Raw genomic sequence first — 18618 nt, 5'->3', positions numbered from 1 at the left:
ATGGCACCTGCCGCCACACCGTGAGGCGGCCGGCCCCGCCGCCACGCTGCCAGGCGGCAGCCTGCGCATCAGCCCCTCGCCACACAGGACGGAACGGAGCTGGGTATGGTGGACCCTGCCACCACTGTATGAGGCGGCCGGAACTGTAGTTGCTGCCACCATTGCATGCACGGGTTGGGTCACTGAGTGGCATCATTGCATTGCTAGCTAAGATCATCTCTAGTGATTACGCTAATTGGACGACCAAAAAGCTGCTATGTCCGGTTCAAGCAAATGCGCTCCAGTGTGTGGTACACATAATACGGTGCCAGCAGCTACAGTGCCGGCCGCCTCACACGGTGGCGGCAGGGCCCACCCGTCCCGCGTGCAGCAGCAGCAGCGTGTCGGACCGAGCACAGCAGGTACAGTGGTGGCCGCCTCAAACAGTGGCGGCGTGGCCCATCAGACCAGTCCCGTTCCGTTGCCGCCTGGAATCCTCTTGCAGCGACTCGCCGCCTGGCAGCATGGGGCGGCAGGGCCGGCCGCCTCACGGCGTGGCGGCAGGTGCCACGTGTTGCCTGATGCGCCTGCCGCCACAGCCATGGGGGTCTCTTTTGTCAATCTGATCCAGAGGTGGTCTTTTTTGTCATTTCAATCCGGCAGGTGGTCTCTTTTGACTAAAAATCGATGAAGTAGACCCACAGGCGTACGGCAGAACCATACCACACGGCGCCCTTGCCGTCCCAAAATATGTCCGTGAAGCTAGGCGGAGAGCACGCAGGCCATAGCCTCCATGGCACGGTTGGCAGGGAGGCAATGGCCCTGGTCTGTCACGATTGGGGGAAGCAGTTGGAACGCCTGCATGGTGCCCCGCAGCAGTGTCACCAGGTGTACGTCTAGCTGATCGGCCTTTTCATCGTGCTCGTGCCACAACATGTACGCAGAGCACGGCCGATCGATCCTGCTTTCTCTAGGAAAAGGGAAATAAAGTGAATCTGTTGTCGCCGGCAACCCGGATGTTGCTAGAAAATAGAGCAGGCAGCAGAAGGCCAGGGACAGCAAGGACAAGAGGTCGCAGGCTCGAAGCTGATGACAGCTGCTTTAGCATTTTGCGGGATATGCAGCCGCTCTAGAACACAGCGGACGCACCCGCATGAATAACGCACTTGGCCCATGGGAGAATTAGCGGGACTTATTTGTGGGGCAGGCTAACGGCTAGCTAGCGGAAAGGCCCGCCCCAGTTGCACCCTTAAAGTCAGGTACGATTTCTTATGTCTTGGCTTGCCCTGATGTTGTCATGTTGCCTTCATGATTACTGATTACATCACTGTCTTGGCTTGCCCTGATGTGGTCATGTTGCCCTCATGATTACTGAATACATCACTATAGTGTGGGAGTTCATGACCGTTCATTGGTCTGGTTATCGGCCTTGGAGTCTAAGCAGCATGAGGCAGGTCTAAGAAAAAAAAAAGCAAGGAGGGTCCAATAAACCAAATTTGCTCCAGCGTTTAGCACCGATTGGGGACACACCGGTCAGATTTTTTTTCTCTGACCTGTGACTTTCCCCATTGAACTTCCCGCCACCAATTCAGAAACCGGCAGCAGCAGATGTGAGGTGGGGGTGCTACCGCTAGTCTCCCTCACAGTGAGGGACAAGCGCTGTGATCCACACGTGGGCCTCATCAAAGGGGAGGACTGGCACGCAGTTCCTGCTGCTCCTTATGGGGTTGAGACGAGGCTTCTGGGATTGAGATGAGGCTATCTTGCTTGAATTAATGAGATAAGGGCATCTCCAACACTGTGCATCAAAACACCCGTGAACGTCCAGCACAGACCGGACACTTTGTGCCATCCAACGCCATGCATCAAATGTCCGCGGACCAGTCCGTACGTCCGAATTCTCGCAAACCGGAAGCAAAGCCAGGGAGGTTTGCGAATGTCCGGACAGCCGCTACATAGGCGTCCGACACCCACGGCCCACACAAAAAACCTACCCCAAGCCCTGCTTTTCTCACTCTGTCCCTCCCCTTTGTTCTGTATCCGTGTAATCCGAGACCCACGCCGCCGCTGAACCACCCACTCCGCCGTTCAGGCCTTGCTGGACCTCCGCCGCTCCAACCGAGCGCCAGCCCCAACTTGCCTACGCCGCCCTTCCATCCCTGGTCCGGCTACCGCCGAGGTACCCTCTGCCACATTGCCGTCCATGGTGGACACGGTGCCCAGCAAGTGTTTGGTCAAATGCCACAGCCAAATTTATTGACATTTTTATTGTTTACTTTGAAGCAAACACGATGCATTCGGCCACCGAGTACTTCTACGCCGAGTTCATAGATATGTCATCATTAGATGATGTGAAGCTGATGGACAACTACTTTGTCCCCAATGCGCTATTTGAGTCCTATTTTCTTCATCGATTGCAGATGAGCTGAAATGTGTTCGATCACCTCTACAATGGTGTTCGGGCCTATGATGACTACTTCATCCTGAAGAAGGATACCGTTGGAAAGATTGGATTATCTGGTTACCAAAAGTGCACGCTGCATTGAGGATGCTTGCCTATGGCACGGCCACAGATTCATGGGACGAGTACCTCCGGATGTCCGAAAGCATATGCGTCGAAGTCATGATCAGGTTTGCTACTATGGTGATCATGATGTTTGGACCGAAGTACTTGAGAGAACGAACTGCCCAAGACACTGCACGGCTCATGGCACTGGAAGCAAGAGGGTGACCAGGTATGCTCGGATTTCTGGATTGCATGCACTGACTATGGAAGAATTGCCCATATGCTCTACAAAGGCAATATCAAGGCCATTGTAAGAAGCCAGCCATCATTCTTGAAGAAGTTGCATCACAAGACCTCTAGATTTGCCACTCTTTCTTTGGGATGCCTGGGTCTAGCAATGACATCAACGTGTTGCAGCGGCCTCCATTGCTTGCAAGGTTGTGCAAGGGAGAAGCTCCTCCGTGCAAATATACCAACAATTTTCATGACTACAACATGGGCTATTATCTTTGTGATGATATCTATCCTTCATGAGCGACCTTCGTCAAGACCATCTCTGATCCAAGGGGTGAGAAAAGATCTCACTTTGCCCAAAGACAAGGAGCTAGAAAGGATGTGGAGAGGACATTTGGAGTGCTCCAAGCCCGTTTTGCAGTTGTTCGAGGACCTACAAAGGTATGAGATCCAAAAGCGTTGTGGGAGGTGATCATAGCTTGCATGATCATGCAAAACATGATTGTGGAGGATGAGTGTGACGAGTTTGCTACGGTCTAGAATTTGAGCACATGAGCCTTACTAATGTTGACTTCTCATGCGGATACAAGTTCAAATTGATATAGTTCCACACACCCTAGTTCTAGAATCTAGATGCTTGGTCACAGCAATGGATCAACAGTTACCTGGTTTTATCTTAAATTTGACAACATTTGGTTGCCTCACTGATATAAATTTTATCGGATGCTCTGTGCAATGCCTATGCCGATCAATCGCTGAAATCAGCTGCAAACAAGGAAACGAAACAACACGATATATCAAATGAAGGGAAAATTACTATCATGCACTTGAGTACGACAAATATCGAGAAGATAAACAAAGCCATGGAATGTCATAAAAATGATTTAGAAAGTGCAAGTTGGACACATCTAAACCAGTACTGTCATTACTCATCACGATGGAATCGCTCATATTGCATAGGTTAGCTTTGAGCTAAATTACTACAGCAATGAAAAAGCCATTAGTCCAAAACAAGTGCAGTGTTATACTATATATAAATAAAACAACTCGCACATTGTATAGGAACACGGATACTAAATTTCCAAGAAATACCTAGCCTACCCAGGCCTTCTGCGAAGTAGAAGGGGTTTAACTTACAACCTCAACCCAACCTCATGCAGGGGCTAAGCTTGCATTTTAGCAACAGTGCTTAGCACCCACTACTCTCTCCTTTGCTGGAACCCACAAAAGAAGTATTGCAGCCTGCTGACCCACCTCCCTGGTTTGAATCACCTGCCACTGCTTCTCTCAGTGCCAGTGGCCGAGCCAGCGCCTGGCGACCCTGGGCATTTGCCCGGGCTCGCTAGGTACGCGCCAGCTACGATGGCTCCGTTACATTGAGAAAAACCGTCAACACATCGTGCTTTACCCAGGCAGCTGGGCTCGTTCTGGTTTGCTAATCAAGGTTTCCTTTTCCTTCAAGTAATGGATCAGGCGAGACTTGCTTGACGCCCTGACGTTAAATCAGATGAGAACTGGGCCTACTGGGCTACTAACCTAGCAAGAGGTCTGTTCGGCTGTTGTTTACTTCAGACGAGAAGGACCACGATCTTTTTCTCAAACAAAAAAGAAGCACGATCGGTCGATCGTTCCACTCCCCACGACCCCGCTTGTTCAGCTGTTCCGGACGGCGCCACCCTAGATCGATCGAAGAAGGAATGGCGGCGAGTGGATGCAGGCCTAGGCTGGGTACATGGCCGGCGGAGGGTTGTGCCAAAACGGATACCAGGAACGGCTTGCATCATCGGCCGGCAGCTGCTTGTCCCCTCCTCCGAGATTAGGTGAGATTGCACTTTTGGAGATTGGTAGATTTATTTAGGTTCAAATTTTGAGGTTCGGCCATGGAGAATTGGTCATTGAGGTTATATTACTTCATTTCAAAATTACATTTGTATGACTGCTAATTCATAATTTCACTTCACTATTAATGTAGATTTGTGGTCTGGGATTTTGATGCTATTTTACATGTTGTCTATCTAAATGAAGGTTTTCTACTGGTCAAGTTTTTAAAGAACCGACCGGTTACCGGATATTTCTTCAGACCCTGAATTTATTTGCTACATGTTTAGTTAGTACTTCCTCCGTCCCGTAATGTAATATAAGAGCGTTTTTCACACTACTCCCTCCGTCCCGTAATATAAAAGAGCGTTAAACGGAGGGAGTATCAAATAGAATCTGTATGCATATTTTAACACAACATAGCCCCTAGCCTGGTGGAAGTGCTTTCGAGGTCACAGGCCGACTACCAATTTCGCCAGCCTGATTTCTAATGTTATCAGTGTTTAAAAGAAAAATTTATGACCACAGTGGGTTAGGGAGGACTCAAACCCACGCATTAGGGAAAGGATTAACGCGTGTTCACTGCTAGAACACAAAGAGATTTGCGTATAAACTAAATGTTGATGCCGCTTTTTTTAAGATGGAACGGGTGCAGCAGTGGCAATTCTTCGAAACAACCGAGGAGAGGCTCTTGCGGGAGCATCCTGGCTGCTTCATCATCTCCTTGATGCAACGACAGCGGAAACAGTAGCCATTCAGCGAGGACTAGAGTTGGTTGAAGGACTTGGCTGTCATCAAGTCATTGTTGAATCTGACTCATTGGAAGTTATTCAAAAAGCATGCAATGGCGTGATCGAGATTTGGAGCCCCTATACTGCTATTTTGGCTGATTGTTTTCAAAAAGCATACCGTATTGGTGCGGTATCCTTCGCTCATTGCCCTAGGGAGGCTAATAGATTGGCGCACAATCTTGCTAGACATAGTTTCAATTTAAATTCTACTTTTGTTTGGGATGGTGATCCTCCCAGCTTTTTACTTTCGGACATTGTGGATGATGTAACTTTGATTTCAGTTTAATAAAGTGCGCCAAGTGGTTTTTAAAAAAAAAAAGATTTTCGTATACAAATGGTTAAATACTATATATTCTACTGCTAAATGAATTTGAAATAAAAATTTGTTTAAATAATTTCAGGCGAGAAAGCCAAAATGATTTTTCAAAAAATGGTTCTTTTGGCCCCTACCTGAAAAACCCGATATCAAGGAAAAAAACTTGATTCAAACCCCCGAATTTTTTTACATCATTCAGTTAGCTAGGCTCAAACTTGCCCGGGCTTCACAAAATTTCTGGCTCCGCCCCTGCTCAGCTCCGATCTCATCAAAATAAATTGAACTGAAATTTTAATACTGCACAACTCTTTCCCTTCACGCCAACCACACCTATACTCTCTCATTTTTCTTTAATCAGATCACCAGCAACCACCCCTCTAAATGGCAATGTAGCTGCATCTTCACTCTCCCAACAAATATGCAAAATCATCACCAAGTTACCAACATGCAAACAGGCAATCATCTCCCAGGCCAACAGGACCTCTGACTACAGTGCAATGCATAGTATCTATTTGCAGTAATAATGTCATAACAAGTGGATACATGAGAAAAAACATAGCGGCTCCATTTTCAAGTATAATCAATATGTGTAAGTCAGATGTTGATACTAACATTCTAAGTAGAAAAACATTTTATAAGATGCTGCTTTGTACTATGTATTATTTTTTGCCAATAACTCTGCACATATAATTTTTGTTTTGTTGTTATTTATTCAAAGAGGATAGAAGCTACACATATTACATGTCACAAATAGCAGGATATGAGAAGCTCTTCTGGGTGGAGTGATAGACAGCACAAAGGTTGCTGTCGCCGGCCCGGGTTTGAGTCTTGTCATCTCCTATATGAATAAGACATGGAGGAGTCTCCCCTCTGTTCTCATTTTTTTTTTACAAATAGCAGGATATACAATGTCCTGCTCAGAGTTTTCAAGAATCATTGGTTCAATGACAGACTTAAAGTAAGCCCAACGCAACAATATCAAATGTTTAGACATTCCAGTTAATAATGTATTAACGTGTGCTTCATGTTCAATTTTCTACCAAGACCATATTGGTTGTTTGCAAAAGCAAGAAAGAGGTTGGTGACTCAAGCCAGAAAACTAACCAAACTGGAACTACTGTATAACATATATTCAAACAAGTTGTAGAACAAACCTTCTCATCATAACGAAAAATCGACAGGTCAAAGTATGGTGAAGGACTTTGTGATTGGCAAGTGTAAGGCAGTGATGCCATCATCTTTTTCACAAACTGCTAAACAGAAAACAAATAGCAAACTAGCAATCATCAAAAGGTTCATTATTATTTTCGCAAAAAAAAAAAGGTTCATTATTACATCCTCTAACAAAAGAGGTAAATTGTTCACAAATCAGATGCCTTAAGCGTACACAAATGAGAAATATGTAGTAACTATAGTTATCAAGAAATAAGCCATCAGCAACTAGTGACCGTTTCACACCTCTAGTTTTTTCATTTGAAAGGTATGTGTCACACCTGCATCACCAGTGGTTGATGCGGTGGACGTGTGATGGTGGGACCCCCGCTGCCATGTGGCATGGGCCCACCCGCGTGTGTGAGTGGCTGGGTATATAGTCAGCTGTAGCCAGTAGGCAAGTCATGCGTGATTTGTATCTGAACTGGATTCCTCACCTACTCTCTGTATCTCATCTTCCTTGGCAAGAAACCCTTCTTCCAAGCCCGATCTCATCCCCTTCCCTTCCCCGATCCAGATCTGAGCAATTGGGTCTGTGACAGTTGGTAATCAGAGCCTCCATTCCCCACCACCAATTTTCTCCGCCGCCACTCTCACCCTCTCGATCAAGCTGTAACATCCACGATGGGGGTGTGGAACTTGCTCCGACGAGATCCACCCGAAATCCCCAGTGGGGTTGGCCTGATTTGGAGCGAGTGCAACTGCGCCGCCGACCAAACGTCTGCCCAAACCCGCCACATCATCGCCGCCATGTCCGAATCAACCGGAGAGCTGAAATCGATGCTCCAGTCGCTCTTGACGCGGTTCGATGAAAGCAAGCTCGCGGGCGACAAGCATCTCGAAGCGCAGCTCGCATTCAACACGCAGGTGTCGTTTGATCTGGCGCACCTCCGCAAGCAACTAGATCTCACTCAAGCAGACGTCCACGAGGTGCGGCAGCACCGCGATCCACCACCATCACCGACCGCCGTTGCGCTCCACTGACCGCACGCGGCCGACACCCAAGACGGCAAGCCCCAGGCGTCCTCGGTGACGTCTGTTGAGCAAACACGCGGCCCTCGTCCCCAAGGACCAACCGCTCGCCTCTCCAACAACGGGCCTCCTTTGATTCCCACGTGGCCATCTCCGCCATTCACGGGCATGGGCCAGGCCGCGGCATCTACTACGGGCAAGCCGAGGAGTACACGGTCAAGCCCCCCAAGCATGACTTTCCTCGCTTCGACGGCGACGCGCCCAACCTCCGGACCGACCGCTGCATCGCCTACTTTGATTTGTACCACATACCGTCACACAGTTGGGTTACCATGGCGTCGCTCTACACCGACGGTCACGCAGCACACTGGTTCCAGGCGTACCGTCAAACGCACCTTGCGCCAACCTGGGGGAGTTCACAGCGGCCCTCATCAGCGAGTTCGGTCCGGATGAGTTCGAGGTGGAGATGCATAAGCTGCTGCAGCTCAGGCAGACCAGCACCGTCGCAGAGTACTGGGTGGAGTTCGAGGCCCACATGTACCACTTGCTCGCCCTCGACACGACGCTCAACCCCAAGCTCTTCATCACGCAATTCCTGTTGGGCCTGCGCACGATCTCCGGGCCATGGTCCGCCTTCAAGAGCCGTCGAGCATTACTCGTGCTGCCGTGTTGGCCAGGATCATGGAAGAAGAGGCGGAAAATCAGTGTGCTCGTCCGCAAATCACTCCCACGAGTCAACCTCCACCACCCCTCTTGCCACAACCACCACGGGCCGTGGGGGCGCCACGGCCAGGGGGCGCTGTTGTGCCCAACGACGACCTGGCACGCGAGCGCCAGCAACGCGAGCATCGGTGTGCCAACGGCCTCTGCTTCAAATGTGGAGATCGGTACTCCCGCGAGCATCGGTGCAAGCCAGCCACCCAACTGCCTACGATCCATGTCGGCGACTACGGTGAGTTGCTCAGCGACGGCGCGGTCCACGCTTTGGACCTGCTCGGCGCACCGGCACAACCAGAGCCGACACCCGAGTGTTGCGTGCTCTCCACGCACGCTGTCACGGGGACCGAGACACCGCATACTATCCGTCTACGAGCGCTCGTCGGCAACCAAGTTATGTTGTTGTTGGTGGACTCTGGGAGCACGCACAACTTCATTTCCACGGCATTCGCAGACCGCATCAAAGCAACGCCAGTCGCTGTGCCGGCGGTCGAGGTACGCGTCGCCAATGAAGAGTGCATGTCCTGCAACAGCATGGTCCAAGGGCTGCAGTGGTGGATTCGAGGAGACACATTCCGCATGGACATGCGGCAACTGGCTTTGGGGGCTTACGATGGTGTGCTTGGCATGGACTAGCTTAAGCAGTTCAGCCGGATGAGCTGCCACTGGCTCGAGAAGACGCTGACCTTTGAGCACCAGGGCACCATGATCACGTTGAAAGGTGTTCAACCCAAGCAACAAGAGACGCTGGAAGAGATCGAGCCCGATCAGCTGCACAAATGGCAAGCCGGCAACGACATATGGTACATGGCCGTGCTGGACCTGCCCCGTGCCACGGAGCCCCAAGCCACCAAACCGCCTAGCATGCAGGGCATCCTGGACGACTTCGCCGACGTGTTCGCCAACCCAAAAGGCCTATCGCCTCATCGTCGCTACGACCACGCCATCACGCTGGTGGAGGACACGCGCCCCGCCAACTCCAGACCCTACCCTACCGCTACTCGCCGTTGCAGAAAGACGAGATCGAGCGTTAGGTCCAAGAGATGCTGCAGCCGGGCGTCATTGGGCACAGCATGAGCCCCTTCGCAGCGTCGATGCTTCTCGTCAAGAAGGACGGCACATGGCGTTTTTGCGTCGACTACCGGCGGCTCAACGACGCCATGGTCAAAAACAAGTTCCCGCTACCGATTGTAGACGAACTGCTCGACGAGCTGGCTCGCGCAGCATTCTTCTCCAAGCTCAATCTCCGCGCCGGCTATCATCAGATCAGAATGCGCACTGGGGACCAAGAGAAGACGGTGTTCAAGACGCATCATGGACACTTCCACTTCAAGGTCATGCCGTTCGGGCTGACGAATGCCCAGGCCACCTTCCAGTGCTTGATGAATGCCATCTTCGCCAAGTATGTTCGTAAATTCGTAATCATTTTTCTGGATGACATCTTAGTCTTCAGTGAGACATTGGAGGAGCACCTGGAACACCTGCGCCTCGTCCTCACCCTGTTGCGGGAGCACCAGTTGTACGCCAAGGAATCCAAGTGTTCGTTCACGCAAGACATCATCTCCTACCTCGGCCACATCATTTCCAAGGACGGCGTCGCGACTGGTCCGGAGAAGACACATGCCATGTTGGCATGGCCTACACCGACCACGGCGACCGAGCTCCGGGACTTCCTCGGCCTCACAGGCTACTACCGCAAGTTCTTCGCGCACTACGGCATCATCGCCAAGCCGCTGACCAGCCTTCTGACCAAGAAGGGCTTCGAGTGGACAGAGCGGGCTCAGATTGCGTTCGATCTGCTCAAACGAGCGATGGTGACCACGCCCGTGCTCGCGCTCCCCGACTTCGCGCGCTCGTTCTCCCTTGAGACGGACGCATGCAACACTAGTGTCGACGCGGTGCTGGCTCAGGAGGGCCACCCTGTAACGTTCTTCAGCAAGGCGCTCAGCATGCGCAAGCAAAAGCTATCGACGTACAAGGAGTTCATCGCCGTCATGATGGTCGTCGATAAATGGCGCGCCTACCTTCAACAAGGACCGTTCACCATCATCACAGATCACAAGAGTTTATGCAATCTTCAAGATCAACGGCTAGCTACCGGTTTGCAACGAAAGGCCATGGCGAAACTGGTAGGCCCCCAGTTCAAGTTCTGGTACCGTCGCGGCAGCGACAACGGTGCCGCTGACGCGCTGAACCTCGACGCACTCTCGATCTGCCAACCCGCATGGGTGCAAGAGGTGGCCAACTCCTACGCCACGGACGCCGATGCACAGGAGCGCTTGGCGCGTCTGGCAATCATCAGCCCCGATGACGACGGGTTCGAACTCTACAAGGGGCTCATTCGCAAGCAAGATCGGTTGTGGATTGGCAAGAACACGACACTACGCACCAAGATCATCAGCGCCTTGCACGACAGCGCGGTAGGTGGTCACTCCGGCACTACTGCCACCTACCAGCGCATCAAGAAGCTCTTCGTGTGGGAGGGCCTGAAGGGCGATGTCGCGGATTGCGTGCGTCAATGCCAAGTTTGTCAACACGCCAAGCACGAGCAAAGCAAGACGGCGGGTACGCTGGCCCCGCTGCCCGTACAAACAGCACCACGGCGCGACCTCACCATAGATTTCGTGGAGGGCTTGCCATCATCAGAAGGCTTCGACTCGATCATGGTAGTCGTGGACAGGCTCACCAAGTCCGCGCACTTCGTCCTGCTCCGGCATCCTTTCAAAGCACTGCAAGTGACCAAGGTCTTCTGGGATCACGTCGTCAAGCTCCACGGCATTTCGAGGTCCATCGTCTCCGACCGCGACCGCGTCTTCACCAGCGCGCTCTAGTGGGAGCTCTTCGCCAACGCGGGCACCAAGTTGCTCTACTCCACGGCGTACCACCCGCAGACGGACGGCCAGAGCGAGAGGGTCAACCAATGCATGGAGATGTTCCTGCGATGCGCGGTGCATGATGAGCCCTGGCAATGGAGGCGCTAGCTACCCACAGCGGAGTTCTGGTACAATTCGTCCTTTCACTCGTCCATCACATGCTCTCCGTTCAAGGCGCTCTACGGAGTCGATCCCAACCTTGGCGCCATGGCACTCTGGGACGACAAGTCTACGCCGGTCATCGACGGCGAGCCCTGGGACTGGGGAGTACACGGCGCGTCTGCGCGAGCACATTCTGGGCGCCCAGCACCGTTTCAAGAAGCAGGCCAATCAAAACCACACTGAGCGTTCCTTCGAAGTTGGAGACTCCGTCCTCCTCAAGCTTCAACCATATGCGCAGTCGTCCGTCCCAACCGTCCCTGTGCCAAGCTGGTATACAAGTTCTTCGGGCTGTTCACGGTGCTCGACAAGATTGGAAAGTTGGCATACAAATTGGAGCTCCCGACGGACAGCAAGATCCACCCCGTCTTTCACGTGTCGCAGCTCAAGCCGTTCACCCCCAACTACACGCCGGTCTTCTCCGAGCTCCCGCGGCCGCCAGATCTCGCTGGCCACGATAACGAGCCTGTGGAGATTGTGGAGCGACACATGGTCAAGCACGGCAACAGTGCTCTCATGTAGATCAAGGTCCGTTGGACGAACGACAACACATTGACAACCTGGGAGGACTACAAAACTCTTCGTCGCCGCTTTCCACAAGCTCTAGTGCGGGACGAACCTCCGGGCGACGACATCGAGCAACACGCATCTTCTGAAGAGGACGCCCGTTCTAAAGGAGTGGGGAATGTCACACCTGCATCACCAGTGGTTGATGCGGTGGACGTGTGAAGATGGGACCCCCGCTGCCATGTGGCATGGGCCCACCCGCGTGTGTGAGTGGCTGGGTATATAGTCAGCTGTAGCCAGTAGCAAGGCATGCGTGATTTGTATCTGAACTGGATTCCTCGCCTACTCTCTGTATCTCATCTTCCTTGGCAAGAAACCCTTCTTCCAAGCCCGATCTCATCCCCTTCCCTTCCCCGATCCAGATCCGAGCAATTGGGTCTGTGACGGTATGGGTTTCTAACATTTTCACAAGCATACCACGTCATCTGGAACTGCATGTAAGTTGGTATATATAACTGAAAAGGCATGACAAGCACCAGAAAATAAGCTTAAAGATAAAACAAAGTTTGCTTTTTCTTAGTTGATTCACTAAACCTGAAACAAATTGGACTTCTAGTACTACTAGAACTGACAGCATGCTCAGGGAAGCTAACCTGGAAGGCTAAAACTCAATTTCTAGCCCTACATTATTTGGAATTCTCCACATTATATCCAAGAATATCTCCTTATTATGCAATTAATTCTGAACATACATATCCAAGAAAACTGTTTTTTATATTGCATGTCATGTATGTTATATCCAAGAAAACCTCTTTCTTACAACATATGTGGAAATTGTGCATGCTATTACTAGAATACGTTGAAACATTTCAGTAGAGTCGACAATAAGAGCATCATTCTTGGAAATAAAGAGACCATTAGGGCCGCAACATGCACAAGTCCTCGCATCTTGTCGAGGCATTTGAATGGAACAGATCAATAGAATGGTTCACCAAAAATGCATCATAGTTCATACAACTTGCGTTAACAGCATTACCTGTGAGGAGCTGCTTGCTTTATTTTTAATGGTGCGAAGTTGATCAAGAGCATGAACACTATTGGAATGCGACGAGATAAATTTCTCATGTGAAGAATTTTGAGGATTTGCATGGAAATGATCATAATAATGTTCAAACAATGAATACAGCTCCTCCGAAGAATTCTGCTGACAAATTATGTATTATGTTCAAACACAAGGGAAAATATATCCAATAACTTGAACAGCATCTCTGATGATCATAGATACCTGATAGAGTGAGACAATATCTGTCGTCTCCATGTTGTACACAGCAAAGAATGCTAGGTTTTGATCAGTGCTTCGAGTAACCTAAAGAAATATATTAGAGTGTCTGCAATTAAATGGTGACAAGATGCGAATAAAATACTGGTAAGATGTCAGGAGAAAATAGATTTACCCCTCCATCGACACTACCAAACTTGATAAATAGGTGACGGCGATCCAAAAACTGTACCTGTTCCACTATCATGTTATAAACACCTCTTGCAAAAATTATTTAGCAGGAAACAATGTGTTCAGTTAACAGCATAGTCCCCGTAAATACTTAGGTTACTGATAGCTAGCTAAAATGAACAACAAAAACTGTAAGTGAAGAATATAAAACTTCAATCTAACATAAAAAAATGAAGGGATGACAGTCGGAGAAAAAAAAATCTCACATAAAAGACTGCAGAGAAGGCATAAGACTTCCAAAGTAAACCAGCCAAAACCAGGAACAAAAAGGAGACAAAACATAGGCTAGCCAATACTTAAGAATAACCAGAAGAGAGAAGAAAGAAAGAACCAAGGCAAAAGAAAAACAGAGCAAAATCCTACTGCTATTATGATTCATTTAAGCTAGTCTTGAAAGTATCTATAGATACCTTCCATATGATAAGATCCACATAGTCTTGAAAGTGAAAATAAAATTTCTTCTTCAGATGCTGGACCCTCTGCAAACAAAAAATACAATTTCAAACAAGTAGAGACAAAAACACTTTTCCTTCACAAGAAAGACCACACGACCAAGAAAGAAGGGAGAATAAGCAATTAAGCATAAGTTTGTTTCAACAATTCAAAAGATGCAAGATTAACTGTACACAATAATGACAGGGAGTGCGAATATTTCAGCAGTGGATGCAATAAATTAGAGATGATTTTAAGCATCATAATTGACGTTGTTAGAGTACTATACATATAGCCATGTAGTCTTTTATATTTACCCCATTGTATAAGGGGTTTCCTGCATCTTTATCTTTACCTAATAATAAAGGACGGAGGCTTTCATAGTTCTCCATCCGTCATCCCTTCCGTTAATTTCTGTGTCAAGCGCAAAGATCAATGACTCAGATCTATTACCTATTATTACAATGTATGCCACCGCCAAGCGACAAAACGGTTCGTTCGTTCTTTCTTCCTTTCTTTCCTTACTAAGTCTTTTTCTGCCACATCCCACGCACGACGCAGCCCATGCTGCCTAAAAAAACTCTCGATCCCCTCCTCTTCCTCTACCTACCATCGCCGCCACTGTTGACTAGATCGAGGTGCTAGCGGCCCGATGCACCTGGCGGCTACCGGATCCGTCCCCCCTTCGGATCCACTAGCTCAACGCTCTCCGCCACCGCTGTCACAACCCGATCATGGAATGGATCGAGATTGGACAAATCACCTAAGTACCTTGGTAGTTTGGGATAATTCGAGGAGAATTAGGGTGAGGAATCAGACAAGGGGCTGAGGAACAAGAGAACCGGGGGTGAGAAAGCTTCAGAATTCATTCATCTGCAACCTGAATCTCTTTGGTGTTACAACGTGATACATATACTCCTACTAGGCCCACACACAGATAACCCTTGGCCCATCTTGTAGCCCACACACAGGTACAAACCACATGGCAACAGCCCATACAGGGGGTGTTACACTCTCCCTCCCTTGAAAATCGGCTTGCCCCCAAGCCGATGATGATCAAGCTTGAATTCTGAATACCTCCAATCTCATCTAAGTGAAGAGCTAGTCCTCCTGGGTCATATGGCAGTAGCATATGCGTGCACCTGATCAGCTCATTGGGAGATGGCACTAATTCAGTTTCAAATGGAACTGTAGTTGAAAAGTGGGGCATGTTGTTCACACACAAGATAAATCTAAACCAACTAGAGGTCCCTTCCTTGACAGCAAGCAGGCGAGTGCAAGTTTTGGTCTCTCCCTTCACGGGCTCCCCAATGCGAATGATACAAACAAGCAGCTGGTTAGTAGAATGGCGCCACAACATGGCTGCAGTCTCTATGGTGCCTTGAGATCGATTCATCTCAAAACTGAGCCCTCCTAAGAACATCTGCACATGCGTATATATTGTGATCTGTGGTGTCCGCTCATGAATTGCTCTTCGATCAGACGAAAACCACCACGGAAAAAGTGAGCATTGGGTCCCAGAAGAATATATCTCAGTTCTGCTGGTGCGAAGAAATACAAGGAACTGAAGGGGTAAGTGGCTAGCTGAACGATCTCGAGAGAACTCAAGTGTTATCATCCAAAAGTTTAGTTCGAACATGGCTTGAGCAATATTTTCTGGAGGAAGCATCATGTAGTTCTCAGCTTGCTGCATTTTAGAGAGAGGCCACTTTGGAAACCAGAATAGAGTCGATGGTAGTATCACAACCATGTGTCCCAAATAACCAAGTTGCATATCACGGTCCAGCCAACAATAAATTTCAGATAAGTTGAGAATGCGTGTATGCAAGATGTTGCCACTAGATGATACCATCTTGCCACTAGATGATACCCAAGTTCCAAGGATAAATTGCAAAATCCCAGGGTCCCATTGCCTTCCTGAAAAATATAATATGTCCTCTTGTACGTGCAAGTTAGAGCACCAAAAGTGCCGAACACTGCAGTCACTTGAATCAAAATGGAATTTCCCTTGTCCCACAGCTGTAGATATTCAAATACAGTCACAACAAAGTTTGTATTGCCCAGGTGCACTACTGTACCAGCGCACACACCCGGTTTTCCCAAGAAGTAGCAAGGTAGAAGAATAAAGTGTCGAATTCCAGGATCCTGTTGTGTTGCAGCTGAAAGCTCAAGTCCATGACCAAGATAATCTTTCACATCAGGAACAAATAAGCATGAGACCCATGTGGTTGAAAGAAACTTAATAGCGCTGAGGCACTGAACATCAAAGAATCCTGGGTCCCATAGTCTGGTAGCTGAACTTGTTACCATAGGAAGCACCCATTGTTCCAAATTTTGAATTGCGAAGATGGAACTTGAATCCCCTATCAGAGAGCTCCATCGAGACAAGCTGGTAACTAGAAACACCGGAACCCATATCTTCAATGGCAAGTGAAAGGGAATAATGGGGTGAAGTACTCCTATAAACAATGCTCTTCCTTCTGTATACAGTGATGTTACTCTTCTTTTGTTAACAAAGGGTTCACAGGGTTGAGAAACATCCAAGAGGGTCTCAACTTGAAGTGTCACATAGCGAACAAGGAGAACCAGGTAAGCGGAATTAACGGCACCATTTCCATGTTGCCAAACTGTAACTTCCGCTAGGAATTCTTCAAACACAGAGGGCGATCTCCAAGTACACTTCCATTGGGCACTATCCTCCATAGAAGAGTCAAGAGACCATAAGAAGAATAGTTGTAGAACAACTTGGCAATTATTTCAGGACTTTAACTCCTCTCAAGGTGAACTGAGCACAAGTGAGCATAGCTTCACATCCTTCGCCGCGATCAGAAGGTTCAGCTGAAGCTAGAAGACAATAAAGATGAACCTGTTGCACAAGATAAAAATGCCATTCAATAGTCATCGGTTCAGTGTACTCGTCGAATAGGAGGTCCGTGGACAAAAGTGCAGCTTCCCAATTAAGCATTGAAGTGAAAACCTCACTGGTAGCACGAAACTGGATGTAAGCTTCAAAAATTGTACGGGCGAGCTGCACATATTTATTATGCGTGCACCATTTCTTAAGCATCTGGAATAGATCATTCTGCTTTAAGTGATCTTGTCGCCATGAGTTAAGTAAAGGAAGCGAAAAATGTTGTGCACCAATGGACAAATGTCAACTTCATGAGTCATATGCCAAATAGCCATGCATGCCTCACGTGAAGCTGTATTGGTATGCTTGCTGAAGAACAAAGGCCGCGGTGCTGGTCGGATCACCTGTCCTTGTGCCTTCCGACCCATTATCAGATCCGACATGAGCACGACTGTCAACACATAGGCAGCATCGACAGAGCTTTTGAACAAACAACTGGTGCGTATCATCGCGATGAGCTTAAAGTCAGGAATCACTCTCTGTGGTGGGGCTGGTATACTCCATAGGATCATGGACACTGACATGGGGTCGTAGTCATCTCTACCATGGGCCAGGTCACCCGTCGAGCAGATGGCGGGCGTTGGTGCAGTGACATGGTCGGTGTCGATGTCGAGGTCCTCGTCGCACATGGCAGGGGAGGCAAGCACAACAGGTGCAGCGACATGGGCGTTGTCAATGTCAAGGTCCTCGCCGCACACGGCAGGGGAGGCAAGCACGACAGGTGCAGCGACATGGACGGTGTCGTCGTAATCCGGGCACTCTGTCAAGCACATGGTCGGTGTCGGAGCAGCAAGCTTGCTCGCATCGATGTCGCGGTCCTGTACTCCATGGCCGTAGCCATCGCCACACTCCTCGGCGCATATCGACTCATCCTGCATGATCTCTTCCTCCCTTATCCGAGCAAGACACGATGCTCTGGTGATGCTAGACGGCGATTGCGACTGCATGACTGCTTGAATATCCTTGTGCAGCCCCTCGATGTACTGGTGGACGAAGCACTTGATGCTTAGGTTGGGGTTGATATCCAGTACGTGTTGTACGCATTCCTAGAACGCCGTCGTGTACTCGGCCACGGTTGTGGTCTGCTTCTGATCGAGCAGCGAGCACAAGTGCAGGTTGTACTCCGGCGACACGTCCTGGATGTCGAGGAGGCAGGCACGCTCATAGATGCACCGACCATGCATGGCGAGAGCCCGTGCTGCCGCGCTTCTTGATCGAAGTTGAACCACCGCCTCCACATGGTTGACTCTCTGGTACACAGAGATCTTCACCACGCCATACACTGTAAACACCTGCTGCAACGTCTCCTCATTGATCGAGTAGTACACATGGTGCACAGTGACGCGGAGAACACCGCCGGTGAACACCACTTGCTTGCTCGACATTTCGTCGAACACCTGTTAGGCAGGAAGTGGCAGGTGATTGTTTTCTTGTCTATGTGCTGAGGATTTGAATGTCGTTGTCGCTCCACTCCAAGCCGATCCAACCTAGCCCAGGGATTTTGTGCGATTCACGGAAGCAAACCGCACCCAGGGCAATGGATGTTACGAATCTGGCCGAGAGAGTTGAGGAACACACAGCGGAAGCAAAATTTCGAGGAAATTTTGGGGCTCTGATTACCAAATTGTCATGACCCGATCGTGGAATGGATCGAGATCGGACAGATCACCTGAGTGCCTTG

At 49.4% G+C, this 18618-nt stretch overlaps 1 protein-coding gene across 5 annotated transcripts in view; it reads right to left on the bottom strand.

Annotated features, from left to right (window-relative positions):
• Positions 1-18618, bottom strand: part of LOC119268076 (light-mediated development protein DET1-like) — a 30966-nt gene that overhangs the window by 1354 nt on the left and 10994 nt on the right. The window contains exons 5-10 of one of the 5 annotated variants that reach the window (XM_037549575.1): positions 14005-14073; positions 13539-13595; positions 13370-13450; positions 13121-13288; positions 6799-6894; positions 3385-3484 (exon numbers count right to left, since the gene is read on the bottom strand). In XM_037549575.1, coding sequence (XP_037405472.1) covers positions 3385-3484; positions 6799-6894; positions 13121-13288; positions 13370-13450; positions 13539-13595; positions 14005-14073 — 571 coding nt within the window. The other 4 variants (XM_037549576.1, XM_037549579.1, XM_037549577.1 and 1 more) reach the window with 4 other exon arrangements.

This window comes from Triticum dicoccoides, chromosome 3A (genome assembly GCF_002162155.2).
Source record: "Triticum dicoccoides isolate Atlit2015 ecotype Zavitan chromosome 3A, WEW_v2.0, whole genome shotgun sequence".
NCBI classification, from domain to species: domain Eukaryota; kingdom Viridiplantae; phylum Streptophyta; class Magnoliopsida; order Poales; family Poaceae; genus Triticum; species Triticum dicoccoides.
This window is presented reverse-complemented; position numbering and strand designations above follow the sequence as displayed.